This window comes from Triturus cristatus, chromosome 5_2 (genome assembly GCF_964204655.1).
Source record: "Triturus cristatus chromosome 5_2, aTriCri1.1, whole genome shotgun sequence".
NCBI classification, from domain to species: domain Eukaryota; kingdom Metazoa; phylum Chordata; class Amphibia; order Caudata; family Salamandridae; genus Triturus; species Triturus cristatus.
Genome location: NC_140588.1, coordinates 707,835,547 through 707,854,104, shown reverse-complemented (window position 1 = coordinate 707,854,104; position 18,558 = coordinate 707,835,547). Strand labels below are relative to the sequence as shown.

At 43.9% G+C, this 18,558-nt stretch overlaps 1 protein-coding gene across 1 annotated transcript in view; it reads right to left on the bottom strand.

The window, feature by feature from the left end:
- CHM (CHM Rab escort protein) overlaps window positions 1-18,558 on the bottom strand; it is a 757,130-nt gene that overhangs the window by 561,131 nt on the left and 177,441 nt on the right. The window contains exon 4 of the mRNA XM_085607803.1: window positions 3,989-4,113. Coding sequence (XP_085463929.1) covers window positions 3,989-4,113 — 125 coding nt within the window. The remainder of the gene's footprint in view (window positions 1-3,988; window positions 4,114-18,558) is intronic.

Below are 18,558 nucleotides of genomic sequence, written 5' to 3'. Positions count from 1 at the left end.
TCCGTATGGGGACAAGTATTTGAAACTTTCTGCCTATGCAGACGATATTCTTTTATTCATTTCCAATCCACAATCCTCTATTCCATCCTTTTTATCGGAAGTATCTGACTTTGCGAAAGTCTCAGGTTACAAACTTAACGTTGATAAATGTGAAATTCTCCCTCTGAATAAATTTTGTTTTCACGCAGACTTTTTGGCTTCTTCTTTTCATTGGAATCCGGTTAAGATTAAATACTTGGGTTTGTGGTTCACTTCCTCTATTAAAGATACTGTAGCACTTAATATTAAAAATCTACAAACAACGATACAAGATTCTACAACTCGTTGGCATCCCTTGTTTTTATCCTGGTGGGGTAGGCTGGACGCTATTAAAATGATGTTGGTTCCCATTATTTTGTTTTATCTTTCTAATCTTCCAGTTAATATCCCTAAATCTTGTTATAAGAATATATACTCTACGTTGTCTAAATTCTTATGGCAACATAAGAAGGCTAGGATGTCTTTTGCAAAACTTAAGTGTCCTAAGCAGTTGGGTGGAGTTAATTTTCCGGATTTTGCTTCTTATCATTCCTCTTTTTTCCTTAAACATTCTGTTCCCTTGCTATCTGAACAGATATCTGATACCATCTCAAAACCTTTGTGAGTTGAGATTGAATCATCTTATTTTCATCCTTTCACTTTTGAAGAATTTGTGTCATTGTCCCATATTCCTAATAAATTTTCTCTCCCTATTCTTAAAAATTCTCGGAAAACATTTTCTCCTTTTTTCCTGGGAGGTTTAGATGACCACTCGCGTTTCTTACAATCCCCCTTGTGGTATAACCCTCTTATTAAACTTCGTAACAGGATGCTTTTTTGGAAAGATTGGAATGTCCTTGGTATTAATTGGACGCATCAATTGTTTGATGAAGGCACTTGTATTTCCTTCTCTACCCTTCAATCTCGCTTTTCTTTGCATGTATCATTTGAATCCCAATATAATTTATTGAGCGCGGTTTTACAAAACAGTTATGATGCTCTTTCTGTTTCAATCACTCACACTAACTCTTCTCCTCTTTCTCTCCCTTGTTTACTTGCTTCTTCTTCCGCTTCCCAGATATATACAAAATTAAGAGATACCTCTAGTACTCGTGATAAATCTAAAACAGAAACAGATTGGGAATCAGATGTAGAAGACACATTTTCTGTCTTATTGTGGCAGAAAATCTGGACCAAGATAAGGAAATCCTCTAGAGCAGCAAATACAACTCAAACATTATTTTTTATATATAATAGACTTTTGATTACTCCTGCCAAATTGCATACAATTGATCCTTCCATTCCCTCTTCTTGCTGGTCTTGTTCAGCGTCACAGGCAGATCTTAAGCATATGCTATTTACTTGTCCAAGGATTAATACATTTTGGACTGATGTGTGGACTCAGATCAATAAGATTTTTTCCACTTCTTTCCCTCTTACATTTTCACATATCTTCTTAGGCAGTCTCTCAGACATATGGTCCTCTTCCACCACTAATACGTCTATTATTGATTTACTTATTGCTGTAGCGTTTCAGCAAATCACTAAATCTTGGAAGGATACCTCAAATGTTTCCTTTCAAGCTTGGTGGTATGGAGTTTGTTATCACCACAGACTAGACAGAGCCTATGTTTATCCCATTACACTTGCCATTAAGCGTGATTTATTATGGCTTCCCGTTACAGATTTCTTAAACGTATCTGCTAGATCCTTACCATTACATACTCCGTGTACAGAAGAAGTTCCCAAACCTCCATGACAACATTCCTGATGGTTTCATGTACATATTTTTATTGCTTGTCTTATGGCTATTTTGTATACATCTTTATTAGAGGAGTTTTTGTACTTTTAATCCATTTTCTTCGTTTCTTTTTATATACTTTTCTATGACAATGATTACATTTTTTACTACAACTGTTTTTGCTTTATTTGATGATGCTTTCTTCCTCTCTCCCTTCTACCTCTTTCCCCTATCCTTTCTTTCTCTCTCTTAGTTATGAAGTCTTATTTTCTACTTGAAATGAGTTCAACGCTATGCTCTATTGTTACTCTGTTGTAAATGAACTTCAATAAATTTTTCTTTAAACTTGAAGAATGTTGGGTACAGCCCTTTGAGAGGACTTCGATTCAGCAGGCATTTGAAGCACTGATCTTTGTTGCCACAATCCTGATGCTTGTTAGTGCCATGTTCCCCGGACAACAACCCAACTCGGAGTTCAGTTGAGAATCTTCTGGCCACTGCACAGCAACATACAGCAAACAGTGAGCCGAAGCCATATGAGAAGAGCCATGCTCCAAACACGGGAGTTGGTGTAGGTCCTGGAACCTTGTGGATGATGATGAGATCATATAAAGTGGCTTACCATGACCAAAGTGGGTCACAGCAGGAGCATCCACCATAGAACAGTGCTTAGAGGTGGTGGCTGCACTTGTACTGGTTTGAGACCAAAGGACGCAAAAAGAAGTAAGAGCACAGCAAAGTCCATTATTTTCCAGTTCCTTCTGAAAACCAAATATTCTCTTCAGTGCAGTTTTATTAATTAGACGTATTTAGGTCGAGCCTGGGCAGCGCATGCGCTGCTCTGAGAGCCATGCTGTATTGGAGTTTGGAATAGAAGCCCCGCCCACTCTCCGCCCATATTTGTCATTGGCTTGTGTCATTTGTCCTTTGTAAATACTGCTGGCTTCTGATTCGTTAAAAGGCTTGTTAGTCCCTCCTTAGTACCGCTTTGTCTTCATTCATAACCTCCGATGAGGACTAGCCCTTTTACTTCTGTTGTTACACGGTTAGTCATTTTTAGTCTGTAAACACTATTTTCTTTAAGTTTTTTCTCCTACTGCAGGCAAGACATGCTTTTCAGCAACATTCAGCTTGCCATGTGCACTTTCACTTTTTAAGCAGCCCGGGACAATAGGCAGCCGCTTCTTTGCATAGGTCTTGCATTTAAAAGAGTTTGAGGTATTGGTATTGTACATGACAATGCATTTTACTTATGTGTTAATTATCAAAACATATAAATAAAAGGCATTGTCATTTACAATGCCAATAGTTTAAACTCTCACGAATGCGAGACCTATTGCATTGCAAATGCTCGTTACTGAAAGCCAGAAATCCCAATTATGGTCTTCTTTGACTCCTTCCCGCCATGTTGCAGCAAATCACACAATTTTAATAGCCGAGGCATGAACCACTGACGGGTGGTAAACACAATAGGGATGGCTTTGCTGTTCAGAATAAAAATCTAAAATATAATTTAGCATTTGGTGTTTGGAACCAGTCACCATTTCTAAACATTTTATGTGGCATCATTTAACAAAACGTGCCTTTGTTTCCAGCTCAAACAGCTGATGAACACCATTCACTTTTATCCTCATCAATTGATATTGTGTACCTGCTTTTCCTATACATTATATATTAGCTTTACAATCTCGTTAAATTTAACCTGGTTAAAGGGGGCCATCTGGAATTTTTTAAGCTTGCTTATCTCACAATGTTACTGAATATTTGAGTTTCTGTCCTAAAAGGTGGCAAATAGAGTTAGGTTTTTTTGATTTCTAACATGCATCTTTAATTCAACTTGTACACATTTTAGAGGCAGCGTAGCTATTTTTCTACTAAAATAAAATATGTCATTCTAAATTGCTTGTCCAAATGTATTGCATAAAAAAGTAAGTTCACAAGTGCAGTTAAATTGTCCTACAATAAGATGTAAAGTAGTTCCAACCCCACCCCAAAATACAACACTAACATGTAAATCTCGACTCTAAATATATTTTTCTATACTGACATCTATCAGTTAAAAAGAAATTTAGCACTTATGGGATATATTAATACACTTTTCGAATTACAATTTTATAAGAAATGTATAAATGCTGCAAAAACAACATGATTTGTATAAAGTGAAATTACCTTATTGAAAACATTTTCATTTCCTTATTTAAACGTATGCTCTGCTTCATCATTGCTTACCTTGCATAACAGACAACTTCTATGTTCTGAACTGTTTTATTCTTCACATTTAAAGATATTGTATTTTCCGTTTCCAGGATTTGATCTTCCCAGCTCGTACTTGGGATAATGTTGTCATCTTCTTGCTAACAAAGAAATCATAAAAGCAAAGTTAACAATATAGAACATTTTTAGCTCAAAATTGATGAGGTTAGTTTTTCAAGCTTTTCTCCAAGCTGCCTCCAACTCAAGAATCCGCACATAATTTGCAAAACAAGCACTGGCATAGCCAATAAGTCTCGCCTTTGGGACATTATAAGTGTTTAGCCATGCAACAGTTGATGTTGCACCAAGGAGATTGTGCTGTATAATTAAATACTAATAAGGTCCCAAAGGCGAGACCTATTGGCTATGCCAATACTTGTTGGTAGGGGGTGAGGGGGAAAGGGAGGCATTGTGGGAGGGGTAGCTGTAGATGTATACGTTTTTCAGGCTGTGCTCAGCACAAAGCCCCCCCTTCATGGCCACGCCCCCTCCTCACACAGTGAGAAAAATTCATAAGTTGACAGGTCTGCAGCAGCAGTTCAAATTCACCTCTTCAAGCAGCAATGCAAGTTCGCCTCACAGGCAGAGGCTAATTTCTCCTGAAGCAGAAGTGTAGGAAGCTCACCTCTCATGCAGGAGCAATACCACCTAACCTCAATTCAGGCAGAACCGTAATCTCACCTCAGGCAGCAGCAGGTAAATAAAGCTCACCTGGCAGACAGCTGAAAGGCAGGCTCGGCCCGCGAGCACCGCAGCATGAGCTCAGCCGACAAGAAGCGGCAGTGCGTGCTCGCCCCGTGCTGAGGTTGGCTCTTACTGCCAGCACGCAGCATACTTTCGGTTTGCGGACTCAGCCCCTTTAAGGCGTGCCTCCTGTGAGGTGTGTCCCGGGAATGCGAGGCTCGAGGCAGAGGCCATGCAGACGTGAGGCGCAGGTAAGCGGCTACACCCTGGCTCCCAACCCAAGCGTGGAGGAGCCTCTGGCTGCCGGAAACCAGTTGCCAGAAAACCCAGGCCCCGGGCCATGGAAAGTGTCGTCTGGAGCCAGTGCAGGGACGTGAGTGTGCCTTGGTGTCAGAGGCACGTGTGTGTGCATGCCTGAGAGGCCCTTGACGGAGAGGGCAGCTCTGGTAAATACTGCGAGTTTACCCGTAAAACACGTTAACGGCGCTTGTGCGAGAGCTGGCATGTCGGTGGCACACGGCGGGCTAATGAGCGCCAGTTACATTACAAACTGACACATTTATTGTTAGACATGGGGATAGTATGTGATTTGCCCAAAAGCAGATGATGTGGAATCCCACGCTGAAAGTTAAACCCGGTTGCCCAGCGTAAATTCTATCTGCTCTAGGCTGGGACAGAGTCAGTGGCACGGTAAGTTTTGCCTAATGTGCATATGACTGCAAAAGCGGAGTACTTTTCAAACGAGAGGAAGACAATTCTGCAGAACATAATACTACCAACCCAATAAACATAACAGTCCTGATCAGAGGTACTCGTACTGCTCCCTTTGCACTAGTAGCACCATTTTTGAGAAATGTCATCAAGAACAAATAAGAAAAGTAAAGCAGCACAGCAGAAACTTGCTGCTTTTGTCTAATGTAAGTGCCTCAGGCTGCTTCAGAAGGGCGAGGCTCAGTCCATGTACAGCGTTTACCTTGCGGGAGCGAGCAGCGGCACCATCTGTTTCCAAAGCACAGGCGCGATAATTACAAACAGATGGCGCCGCTGCTCGCTCCCGCAAAGTGGATGCCTTACATGCACGAGTACTCATTGGAAACAGTGCAGTACATGCACAAGTTTCCCAAAAAGTACAGACCGATTCCCAAAGATCAGATCATAAGCAGCGCTTGCGCGCTGATTAGGCTCAACCTAAAAACATGTGGGCCTCTTTCATTCTGACACACTGTCATCCTCTCATTAAATATATATTCAGAGCGTACTTTTGGCAAGCTATTTCCCAGTGCTCACATAGGCATTTTCAAGTGAAACCTGCTTGAAAGGGCCAACAAATCCTACCACTGATAAGTCAGAATCGCACTTGATTTGACACTGTTTCTTCAAGCAAATTAAAATTTTTAAAAAAGTGATGCAAGTTTCAAGAACTGGAAAGTTTCACAGAAAGCCATCCAACCTTTTTCAGTATTGCAGGCCGAAATCTGAAATACCGGAGCACTTGGTTGATAATATTCAAAAGTGTACGAGAGAAGGTCCAGAAAATGCTTCTCTGGTAAACGTGTCCATCATTTTCGGTTTTGCTAGCGCTTACATGCATTTGAACTAATTATCTTCTATTTCATGTTATCCTATTTTTACCCAGGTGTTTACATCTTTTAGCAATATCTGTTCATTCACTTTTGTGTTTGTTTCTCATAACGTGGTTCCTTTTTGCCCTCAGAAATAATCCTATCTCTTTTACGAACGTGTGCTTTTACGTGACGTTTATTTCTTTTGATGTTTCCCTGCACCATCATACATGCCTTCTGTGCCTTTAACAGAACCCAGAAAAATCTGTAAACATTACTTATTTGTACTAATAACTTTTCATCATGAGCATCTTCTTTAAATTTACATATATCAAACTTCACCTGCTTCTTTGCAAAATCCCAAACACATGCTCATGAAAACAAGCATTGGTAAAGCCAGTAAGTCTTGCCTATGCGGAGCTATTGGCTCTGCCAATATGTTTTAGTCATATTGTACACCAGTGTAACTGCTGTTAAGCATGGCTAAATGTTAGCAGGGTAAAGCAGAGGAGGGTAGAGTGGAGTGTTATGGAATAGCGTGAAGTGAAGTAGAGGGTCATGGAGTGGCGTAGAGTAGTGTCGGAGAGTGTTGTTGAGTGTCGGGGAGAACAATGTCGTTGAGTGGAGTAGAGTGTCGTAGAGTTGAGTGGTGTAGAGTGACAGAGTGGAGAAGCACAGAGTGGAGTGGTGTATACCAGAGTGGAGTGGCGTAGAGGGTGTTGGTGGAGTTACGTTTCATATAGGTACCGCAATACAGGCTCAGGTAGTCACCTAACCTTCTGCCTATATTCTCCCCTACCATTACACTACATAATGGTTCTTGGGACTGACCTTTAACCTAGTTACGATACTACTTATAGGATGTAGGGTTTTCCCTGAAAACTAGCCTCAAAGGGTGACACTCAGGGCGATAGGGAATGCCGGGAATGAACAGCAGTACAAAAGCACCCTCCGTCGCCGGTACTGATGTCGGGCTACATAGGTCCGGCACCGGGTCCAACTCAGGCGTGAGGCTGGGGTCGACGCCAGTTGGGGGCACAACCGGCATCGGGGCGTCATCACTGGAATTGGCGCCGGGGAAGTTACCGTGAGGTCGACCGGAGCTGATCCGGACCCAGGCATGGATCCATGGGGGCCCTCCAGCACCGAGGCTGGAGCTGTCGGCATCGAAAGCCTAGGGGCCCCAGTCGAGTCTGCGGAGCCCGAAGGCACGCCAGCGGAGTGGGGCTGCCCAAAAATGCTATGGAGCACTCCGTAAAAGGCACAACGTTTGGGCAGGGGACGCTCCGGCTCCGGGAAAAGGAGGGAAGCGCGGAACTGTCCCAGCGGGCTCCGAAGATGGAGCTGGAGAGCGACAACGCTCCGGGTCCCAAGTCTCGTTGGCCGACGGATTGGGAGAAGGCGAAGAGCTACTATGCTTCTTCGCCTTCTTCTTGTGCTTCCACTTTCCGGAGGAGTGCGAAGATTTCGAGGAGGAATGGTGATGACTCTGCGATCGGTCCCACGACCTTCCTCTCGATGGGGACCTCGAACGGCACGGAGCAGACTGCCGGGCCTCCAAAAGCTTTCAGGACCGCTCCTGCAAAGACTTCTGGTTCATGGCCCGGCAATCAGAGAACGACTTTGGATCATGGTCGCACTCCAGGCACCAAAGGCACACGAGGTGCAGATCGGTGACCGACATCAACTTGTGACAGGAGTCACAGGGCTTGAAGCCGGTCCGATGATGGGACGTCCCTCGTGCACCAGGAGTCGAAGACTCAAAAAAGGCATCGACAAAAGTCGAAAAAGGGTTAGTCAAAAATACTAAGGGGCACGCTCTCTCCGGATCTGCGCTGGCTGGCGCAGAAAAAGAAAGAACTGAGGTCAGCGCGCAGGGGCAGCGTCTAAGTAGACACCATGACGTCATCCCGGCGACCACGACGACGGATGCGGAGTCGACCGCCGCCACCTACCGACATGCAGGGGTTCTGCTACAGAAAACATTTCTCCAGATCCAGTCGGACGCCTGGGGGTAATTCTAAGGTAAGGCATCTATAACTATCGTCTCTTTCAGATCATGCTTTCTAGTTGTGCCTCTTTTCCATGCCTTGTCTGTGAGGCAAAGATTTCTGATTAGCTTTCCCAATAGAAAAAGTTTATATTTCTGTATCTATCTGAAGGTCGCTGTCATGCTTTTTTATGATTTCATAATCCTGCACCAGTGTAACAACTTTATGTCAGTTTCATCATATGATCTTTTCAACCCTATACACGCAAACCTAAAAATGTTTACTCTGTCTCTGCTTGTGCAGCTTTTGCACAAGGGGAGTGCTTGGGCATCCGCTTGTTGCCTGGCTGAGTGATTCACAGATATATTTTTCTTTTCATGATAAACACATTGCAGACTTCAAATTGATAAGTGGGCAAACATTCTTTAACAGACCCAATTGTAGTATTACATTGTAATCGTGTAATTCATGAGAACATGCACTCATTTACCCCTGATAGTCGAGAGGAGCACCTTCAGTGTCAAGAGAATTGCTTGCAACTTCAATAAGTTGATGTGGAGCTGAGCCCCTGCCGAAAACCAGTGTACTCTGATCGTCACCTCTCCCAGCGGAATGCCCCAACCCTGCAACGATGCATCTGTTCCAACTGACATCTCTGGGTGAGTAAGGGAAAGGGGTCAGCCGCCGGTCAAACTGCAGCTAGCAGTCTCCATTGCAAGTCTTTTGCTGTCTACTTCGACATCTGCATGACCCTTGGTGCGGAGCCCATTGAGACTTCAGATTCCAAAAAGACTTCAGATCAGCAAAAATCGCTGTGGATTTACAAGGAAAAAACAAAAAGGCGCGGTCTTCGCCAGATAGGCCAGGTCTGGGCATATTTACATATATATTGGAGGGGGGGGGGGCAAGCGCCCCCCCCCCTCCCTGTGTCTAATATGGTACTGAGAGACCACCAGTTCCCTGGAGCCAGGTCAACATGCATTTATAAGGAGGGGTGCCACATGGCCCCATCCATAGACCCTGTATGACCCCAGGGACCACCACCTCCCTGGGGCCAGGCAGATTGAAGATAAAGGAGGCTAGAGTCTGCACAGAGCCTTCTCCCGGGCCGTTTCTGCCCTCAGGGACCACCCACCTGCACAGGGCAGGCCCAAGAATAACGTAGGAGGGGGGCCGCAGCTCACCTCCTGAAGCCATTAATGGGTTTGGGGACGACTACCACCACCAAAGGCCGGCTCCCAATGTCTGGAGGTGCCCGCCTTCAGGACATAGATGTTTGCTTTCATTTGGCAGAAGCTTTGACAGCTTCAGCCAAGAAAGAGCAAATAGTAAGTATGCTCCCAGTGGGTGGAAGCAAGAAAACTGCTCCTGCCCTCTGGGAGTGGACTTTTCATCTGTTTTCCTGCCCGCTTAATGGCTAAAAGAATTGCTTCTGCATGCGGGGAGCAGCATTTTTTGCTGCTCCCTGCATACGGCAGCAATGCCGGCTCCCACTTGAGGCGGGAAACCAGCAGGGACCGCGCGGGGCATTGGGGCAGCACGCGGTCCATGATCCTAACTTCCTGGGCTTGGCGAAGGCAAAGCAAGTGTCCTTTATTTGCAATTCCACAACAAAAAATAATCTGAAATCCTTGAAGAGGTGCATGCAATCTGTAGCGAAGGTGACAGGACAGTTCTTTCTTCTCCCCTCCAGGTGACAGCAGAGACCATGGTTCTCCCTTTAAGTTAGTATGTGTATGCAAATGTGCAAAAGCACTTGGAAGCTCACCTGTTTGGGCCCGCCCTGTCCACTTTACTTCCCCATCCACCTTAGAAGTGTGCAAAGGTCTTCCTGCCTTTTGCCAGGATGATGGACAGATTACCAAAAGGCCCCCCAGAGCGTTTCCAGCCAACTTTAGTGATGTGTTCTTGATGCAGAGGAATATGAGTGCTGTGGCAACAAATGATAGATGGAATGCAGAATAATCAGACATTCACCCCCCAGTCAAGAGATATGGGTTAAATCCATTGTGCTTTTGCTCATTACGCCACCCCAGTTTGGACCCAGCCACATGCAAATCAGTCTTGACCCTGCTCCTTATGGGAACAGTCCAGCCTGACCTGCCGGGTGGTCCACAGGTAGGAAATATAAGGACATGTCCACCAAACAAAGAAGCACTTGCTTTATATAGTTAAGAGGAAATATCCTTGTGTTTTTTGTAGATCCACCTAGTTTAAGTCTCATCATCTTCTTTATAACAGAATTAATGTCATCACAGATTTCTTGACTAAGACGGTTGTGGAACAATCAAATTGATGAAATTAAACGAACAGAAGGTCACTCGAGACATTTCCTCCTGGTCCATTACACAGCTGTACTGTAGAATATGCACCAGACATTTACCCAATGAGTTAGCACTTACTAATTAACCAGTAGAAACTACTGCAGTTGGGGAGACATTTTGTGCAAAACTGTTGACTTTTGTTGGATAAACAGGCAGGTGAGTTTTCTTTCTGGACCTGATGCTCATTTCACAGAAATAAACCTCAACGGGTAGCACTAACAAACAAACATAACAGGTGCCTCAGTGGAAGGTCTGCTCCTCTAAAACGCCAGTGTCTAACCTTTGTACACCTTATTGAATATTTCCCCCATTTTTTGTATCTTTATGCAGAGTGGGCACCAGGCCCACGAGGGTATAGGTAGAATCACTCTACTTAGGGAAATAAAAGCCCTTGTCACCTAGACTAAAGCAATCTAGGCGCCAAAAAATCACAATTGAACACCTCCATTTTGCGCACCAACCTTGTCCAAAATCACCAAAGATTTCACTGTTTTAGTTAAACTTACGTACTCATAAATCAGGTAAAATTAGACTCCAGAGAAATCCCTTACAGACCAAACTCCCTACATATCAATGACAGAACCCAAAACTCTAAGCATTAGAGAGGAGGACATTGAAGAACTCTTAAAACGCCCATCCACATTCAATCTAGGAAAGAACCCAACCAGTTTTGCTCAACAATCAGACCTGAAAAAAATAACTAGACTTAAGAAAAAACAAATACGGACATCTCTACACGGTGAAGCATTACTGGAACACCTAAGAGCCGGCACAATACCGTCTGGACTACAAGTCAAGAACATACCTGTGATATTCACAGATCAACCAGAATATCTAGAAGGATTCAGTCACATCGGCACTTAATGCTCAAGAGACTGGATGTTCCACTCAATTAAAACTGCAGAGCGCTTGAGTATAAAAGAACTAGAATTAATCAAAGAATTGGAAGAAGCCTTTTTAAACAATTCAGCAATAGAGGACGCAAAAAATCTCCTGTCCAAATTGGAAAAAGAAAACACGATTTTCAAAAATAACACAGAAGACGCCAAAACATTAAAATTACAAAAAGATATAACCAACTTTTCAGAAATCAAGGCCTACCCATACTTGGACAAGGAGTATTACAGACAGCCCCAAAACACCGGAGCTCTCAGCACATACGGAGGCAGAAGCAAAAGAAGGTTCCTTACATTCTCGGACGCCTCATCCTCCTCTGGGACCTCAAGTGAGAGTGAGGGCCCTACGGCCACTAGAAACAACCAACAAAGACCATTCTACCAGCCGACTCCTTTTTTAGACAGAGGCAACAGCCGACCGAGAGGCCGACCACGAGTAAACAGATGGTACAATCCCCAACCGAATCAATACCAAGGGGAGATCACAACCAGGAGGAATGTATACCGCTGGTAATGGAAGAAATTGACTCCATATACAACTTATCTAACTATGTCCTTTCAACAGCCGAAACCAAAGTACTCCAGAAAGGCTTATCATTCATTCCCACTGTGAGACCAGACCTCACCCAAACCAAAATGGAAATAATTCAATTATTTCGAAAGATGAGACTCAAAATATTCTTCCAAGAATGAGAAGAAATGACATTCCGAAACTTTTCAGGTTTAAAAAATCCCTCGACTTTTTTTCCCAACGCATCCAATATGCCAATAGAACTCTTAACATTTGAGAAAAATGTATTAAGAGACTTGGACAACTTAGAAAAAAAGAAAATATTCACTAAATGGAACCTTACAAAAAAAGAAATGGAAGCTTTAGACCACCTATCACACAACAAGAGTCTCATAATAAAACCGGCAGATAAGGGAGGTGGAATCGTCATCTGGCCGAGAGAAAAATACGAGTTGGAAGTACAGCGATAACTAGCGGACAATAAATATTACAGAAAAACAAATGAAGATTGGAACAAGAACATCAAAGAAAAACTCCTGCCTATCATAAATACTGGAAAAGAAGAAGGATGGCTAACAAGAAAAGAGTCACAATTCTTGATCAACGACAATCCAAGGACACCCATTATGTATGTCCTTCCCAAAGTACACAAGGACTCTAGCAATCCGCCAGGCAGACCCATAATTTCGGGAGTAAACTCGATACTGGAAAGACCGGCCAAATATGTAGACACCTTTTTAAAACCATTGGTCTGTGATACACCAAGCTATGTCAAAGATACCATGCAGGCAATCACCATGCTGGAAAACTTCCCCTTTGATGTAGAAAATGAAATCCTAGTGACTCTTGACATCGTCAGTCTGTACTCCAATATTCCACAAGAGGGTGGTTGAGAAGCTCTACAAGTGTTCCTTGACAAACGCACCCGACCACACAATGTACCAACGATCTACCTCATTCAACTAGCAGAAATCTGCTTGAAATACAACTTCTTTACCTTCAATGAAACACAATTTTTACAAACCATGGGAACCGCGATGGGTTGTCCCTTCGCCCCAGAAATGGCCATAATGTTTATGGCTCTCTACGAAGAAAAATGGGTCTACAATAACAACCCCTACGATGGGCACATTAAAATGTGGCGCCGTTACATCGATGATGTTTTCCTTCTATAGAGAGGCGATGAACAAACATTAGAAACCTTTGTGGCCTGGCTGAACAACAGGAACCCAAACATTCAATTTACAGTCAACTACAATAAAACAGAAATGAACTTTTTGGACCTCCTAATCAAACATGAAGAGGGCCATTTATACACTACACTCTACACCAAAAAAACGGACAGAAATACATTCCTCCACTTTTCAAGCTTCCATCAAAGTAATTTACGTGAAAACCTTCCTTTCAGCCAGTTCCTGAGGATAAGGCGGAACTGCTCGAAAAAAGATGACTATTTCAGCAATGCGTTCACACTAATGAATAAACTGCTAAAGAGGAATTACCCCAAAAAACTCCTCAAGAAGGCACTAAAACGGGCTTGGTACACCCCTAGAGATTCTCTCCTTACCCCAAGACCAGAGAAAAAAAGTACACCCCTTGTATGCGTCACAACATTTTCAGGCCGAACAACTGAGATGCAAAAAATCATTCGAAAAAATTGGGAACAATAAAAAGCATACCAGCTTTCACACAGATACCAATATTTGCTCTAAAAAAAAACACAAGTATACAAGAAAAATTGGTGCGAGCCAATACGACCTTCAAACCACCAGCAACATCCTTGAGGACCATGCTTTCACTACCTCCAATCAAAGGACACAGAAAATGTGGTACTTGTGTATCTTGCGACAGCACATTAGAAGGTACCAAGTTTGTGTATGGGCAGAAATATATAATTCATGAAAACTTTACCAACCGTAACACACACAACATTATATACTGTGTTCTTTGCCCATGCCCATTGGCATACATCGGGAAAACCACCCAATCTGTAAAAAAATCGCATTTCTCAACACCGCTCAAGGATCAAATGCAAAACACCCAATGCCCCGATGGTATCACATTGCATTGAAAAAAACCATGGTCCAAATGACCTCAAGTGGACAGTTCTGCGCCATATTCAAGGTAAAAACGTTGACGCAATACTATCCAAAACTGAAGCAAAAACCATCATGTTCCTGGGAACCATCGAAAACGGGCTAAACGAGATGACGGAAGTATCACATATCACATAAAAGAAGGGTTCCATCTGTCACCTCCTCCCGAAGCAAAGAAGCTTGAACACAAGAAGAAGAAGATACGCCCATCAACAAAAGCAACTGAATTATTCAAACAAGCAACAAATTTGAAACACATGAGAAACATCAAAAATCTTTATTCAATATCAGGTAACCAATCATTGAAATTAAGCAGGTTGGTCTCTGGAGAAATGGAATCAATTCACTCAGAAGCGAGTATATGCTAAAAAATTCTGCCTCTCTCATAAAAACATGACAGCAAAAAGGACAGAAATGCTCAACAGCGATAATAATACATATGGACACGCCGCGTTAAAGCTTTCCGATTCAAACAACAGAGCTCCAAAGCAACACTCCCCCATTACCATAACGACGTCGCGCGTAACCACGCCAGAAGCTCTACAAGAACCAATCAATGCACACCACCAAAACGAAGCATTTCACAAATGCCGGAGACGTGAAGAAAGGAAACGCCGAAGACGTGGAGGAAGAAAACACCGAACATAAAGTGAGCCGGTCCGCCACCGTAAGAAAGGTACGAAATGCGATAACACGAGCGGTTCCTTCACAAGCATGCGGTGACTCGAAGGGGCACACGATATCCTAAAGCAACGGTTAACTTAGAAAAATCGTTACGACATTGGAGACGCAACTACACCACGCCTGTAGTCCGCAATAATCCTGGGAGACTAAACCGGCACTTAAAGCCCCAACATCACACAATCGTGGCACGCAAAAATAAGGTGGACGAGCACCAGTAACCACAGCCTTTCAACACAAGAAGAAGAAGATACGCCCATCAACAAAAGCAACTGAATTATTCAAACAAGCAACAAATTTGAAGCATGGCTTGGCAGTTCGGGCTGGACTGTTCCCATGAGGCACAGGGTCAGACTGATTTGCATATGGCCATGTCTGAACTGGGGTGGCAGAGTGGGCTAAAGAACGGTGATGGATCAAACCCAGATCTGTTGACTGGGTGTGAGTGTTTGATTGGTTCTGATGCTCCGTCCATCACCACCCCCTTTTGTACCGCTTTGTTCGCCATAAGTTGGCAGGGTATGCTGAGACGTGAGTCCCTTGCTCACTTTGCCACTGGATTCAAGCAAGCCTGGCTGAAGACGGCTGAAATGCCAGAAACCGGTCCTAGGAAGCTTGTTTCCGGTCCAGGGAAGGCATGGCTTGGCAGTTCGGGCTGGACTGTTCCCATGAGGCACAGGGTCAGACTGATTTGCATATGGCCATGTCTGAACTGGGGTGGCAGAGTGGGCTAAAGAACGGTGATGGATCAAACCCAGATCTGTTGACTGGGTGTGAGTGTTTGATTGGTTCTGATGCTCCGTCCATCACCACCCCCTTTTGTACCGCTTTGTTCGCCATAAGTTGGCAGGGTATGCTCAGACGTGAGTCCCTTGCTCACTTTGCCACTGGATTCAAGCAAGCCTGGCTGAAGACGGCTGAAATGCCAGAAACCGGTCCTAGGAAGCTTGTTTCCGGTCCAGGGAAGGCATGGCTTGGCAGTTCGGGCTGGACTGTTCCCATGAGGCACAGGGTCAGACTGATTTGCATATGGCCATGTCTGAACTGGGGTGGCAGAGTGGGCTAAAGAACGGTGATGGATCAAACCCAGATCTGTTGACTGGGTGTGAGTGTTTGATTGGTTCTGATGCTCCGTCCATCACCACCCCCTTTTGTACCGCTTTGTTCGCCATAAGTTGGCAGGGTATGCTCAGACGTGAGTCCCTTGCTCACTTTGCCACTGGATTCAAGCAAGCCTGGCTGAAGACGGCTGAAATGCCAGAAACCGGTCCTAGGAAGCTTGTTTCCGGTCCAGGGAAGGCATGGCTTGGCAGTTCGGGCTGGACTGTTCCCATGAGGCACAGGGTCAGAATGATTTGCATATGGCCATGTCTGAACTGGGGTGGCAGAGTGGGCTAAAGAACGGTGATGGATCAAACCCAGATCTGTTGACTGGGTGTGAGTGTTTGATTGGTTCTGATGCTCCGTCCATCACCACCCCCTTTTGTACCGTTTCACCACGCACGGGCAGGTTCGTCAAGACTTTCGAATTCAAAGATAGCACGGCCACGCCCCCACATTGCAGCAACTAACAAGCTAAGAGCACAAAATCAGACGGATAAGGCATGTCTTCATTCCAAAAAACTAACCACATTACTTGGACTTTCTTACACAATTAAATCACTCTCCCCCTCCACCCTCTGCTTTTTATAGAGCAATCAGCTACAGCAAGCAAGACATGATCAACCACGAACGTCGGTCCTTTACTCAAAGAATCGCCGGTTAGGGTATGTACCAACTAAGCAAATGATTATAATGAGGCAAACTCAAACTAGTGAGTGTAAATTCTCACTTCATTGATCTATTAATGTATTATAGGCAAAGACGAAACAGCAACCCTCAACTGAGTGTACGTAAGTTTCCAAAACAATCATGTTTTCAGAACAACCCATTTTAGTACACAAACTAAAATAGGCATATCTTTGTCCCCACAGGAATAGATGTCCCACTTGAACCATATAACAGCCCTGAAGACGACCTTATGAACACAATATAGGTCCAATACGACATAGGTCGAAACGCGTCGGCTGGCTAGCAGAGATCCAGACACGCTTGGGATAGAACAAACCAGACATCAGTGTCCCCCAGAGAGCCCAAATAGCAAATCAGTCTATTGCTCCCCTGAATCATTACGTCACAATTATCTGACTCTGCTCAGGACCACATTAATAGTCAGAACTTGAGGAGCCAATTGGTTTGAGTTCCCAAAGACACACAAAAGTGGACACCTTATTATTGTTATGTAATAATTTTTTCGTCTGTTCAAAGCACTTTTTCCATGTTGTATGATATGTCATGAAGTCACTGTACAAAATGTAAATATTCGTCACTGTTTTATGTATAGGACACGTGTATTGTGAAATGAAGTAGTGTTCTTTCTGTTTCAAACAAACAAGAGATTGTACCAATTGATTTATAAACTCGCAGTCATTAAATAGGCTAGCTGAGAAAAGACATATTTGTGATCAATGGTGTCAGAGGTAAATGCAGGTCAAAGAAAGTGTCTAACTCCCGGCACGCATGGCCAAAAGCCCAGTGTGGCCCAGGGTTGGGTGCATGGGGGGATGTGGGAGTTGGTTGCAGGCCAGGGAAAAGGCTGTGTGTGGTGCAGGTTTGGAAGCCAATGAGAGGGTTGGCCGCAGGCATTGCTCTAAGGTAACTTAACTCGCGTCCCCGCCATGCACTGCTACTTACTCCACAAATTACATCAGTTATGACATCTTCTAGAACATCATTGATAATATCATTATTAAATAAATACATCTCGCCCTGTATGGGCAACATCCTGGAAGGAAATGTCACTATTTGTCAAAATTCAACTCAATATTATCTCCAAGACTAAAGGCGGCCTTTCTACATATTTCTTAATATTTACAACTATATACAAATGGGCGCATTCTGCTATGTATCCAAAAAAACAAAAATCCAGATCATAATCAAAATCAGAAATCAACAAAGCAAAGAGAATTGGAGATGTATTTATTTAATAATGAATTTTGGCTAAGCGCCGGGGTACGAACATTACCTATTGCGAGGTGTGATAGATGATTGATGTCTGTACTCGATGTGGCAGGTCATTTACTTTATTGTTGGTATTATGACGGACAATCACTGCCCTCTGAAATGTTTTTATATATATTTAGACATTGCAAGATGGCGCGAGTAGGCTGTATGGGTTGCGAGGGACTTCGCGATGTTGCGATAGTCCCTCTTCTATGCTTATGCAGGAACAGAAATGTTGAAAAACCATGACTTTATGGCGCTTCGGTAAACATAGATGAAGGTTGGTACCGAAACTCGTCTGTTTGTGAATACGTGCGAAGTTTCCGCCAAATAAACTCATGGAAACGATCCCCCGTGAGTACTTTCTTTCTTGATGAAAGTCGGAGTGAGGAGGAGAGTTGGAGCTGTAATTGTTATGCGGGAGCACCCCGCATTTAGAAGCACCAGCCTGCGAGTGCACCACGTTGGTGCTTTGGAGCGGTAATTTCAATGGGTGGAGCACCGGCCGAGTGGAATAAGGAGACTACAAACAGACAGAAGTGCCGGAGGATGCACGCGCCCGCATTAGGGATTAGCGGGTGAAGTCCAGATAAGACGCCGGCTGGCGGTTCTTACTTGTTTTTCCATTTGGACAAGGCGAGGGGGGAGTGAAGCACGTGGATCATTTGCATTGAGCCAAGCATTTTGAACATCATGATGTTTTGTGAGTCAGAGCGCCGAGAGGCAGCCTCCGCTATGTTCAAAAAGAAGGAAGAATTG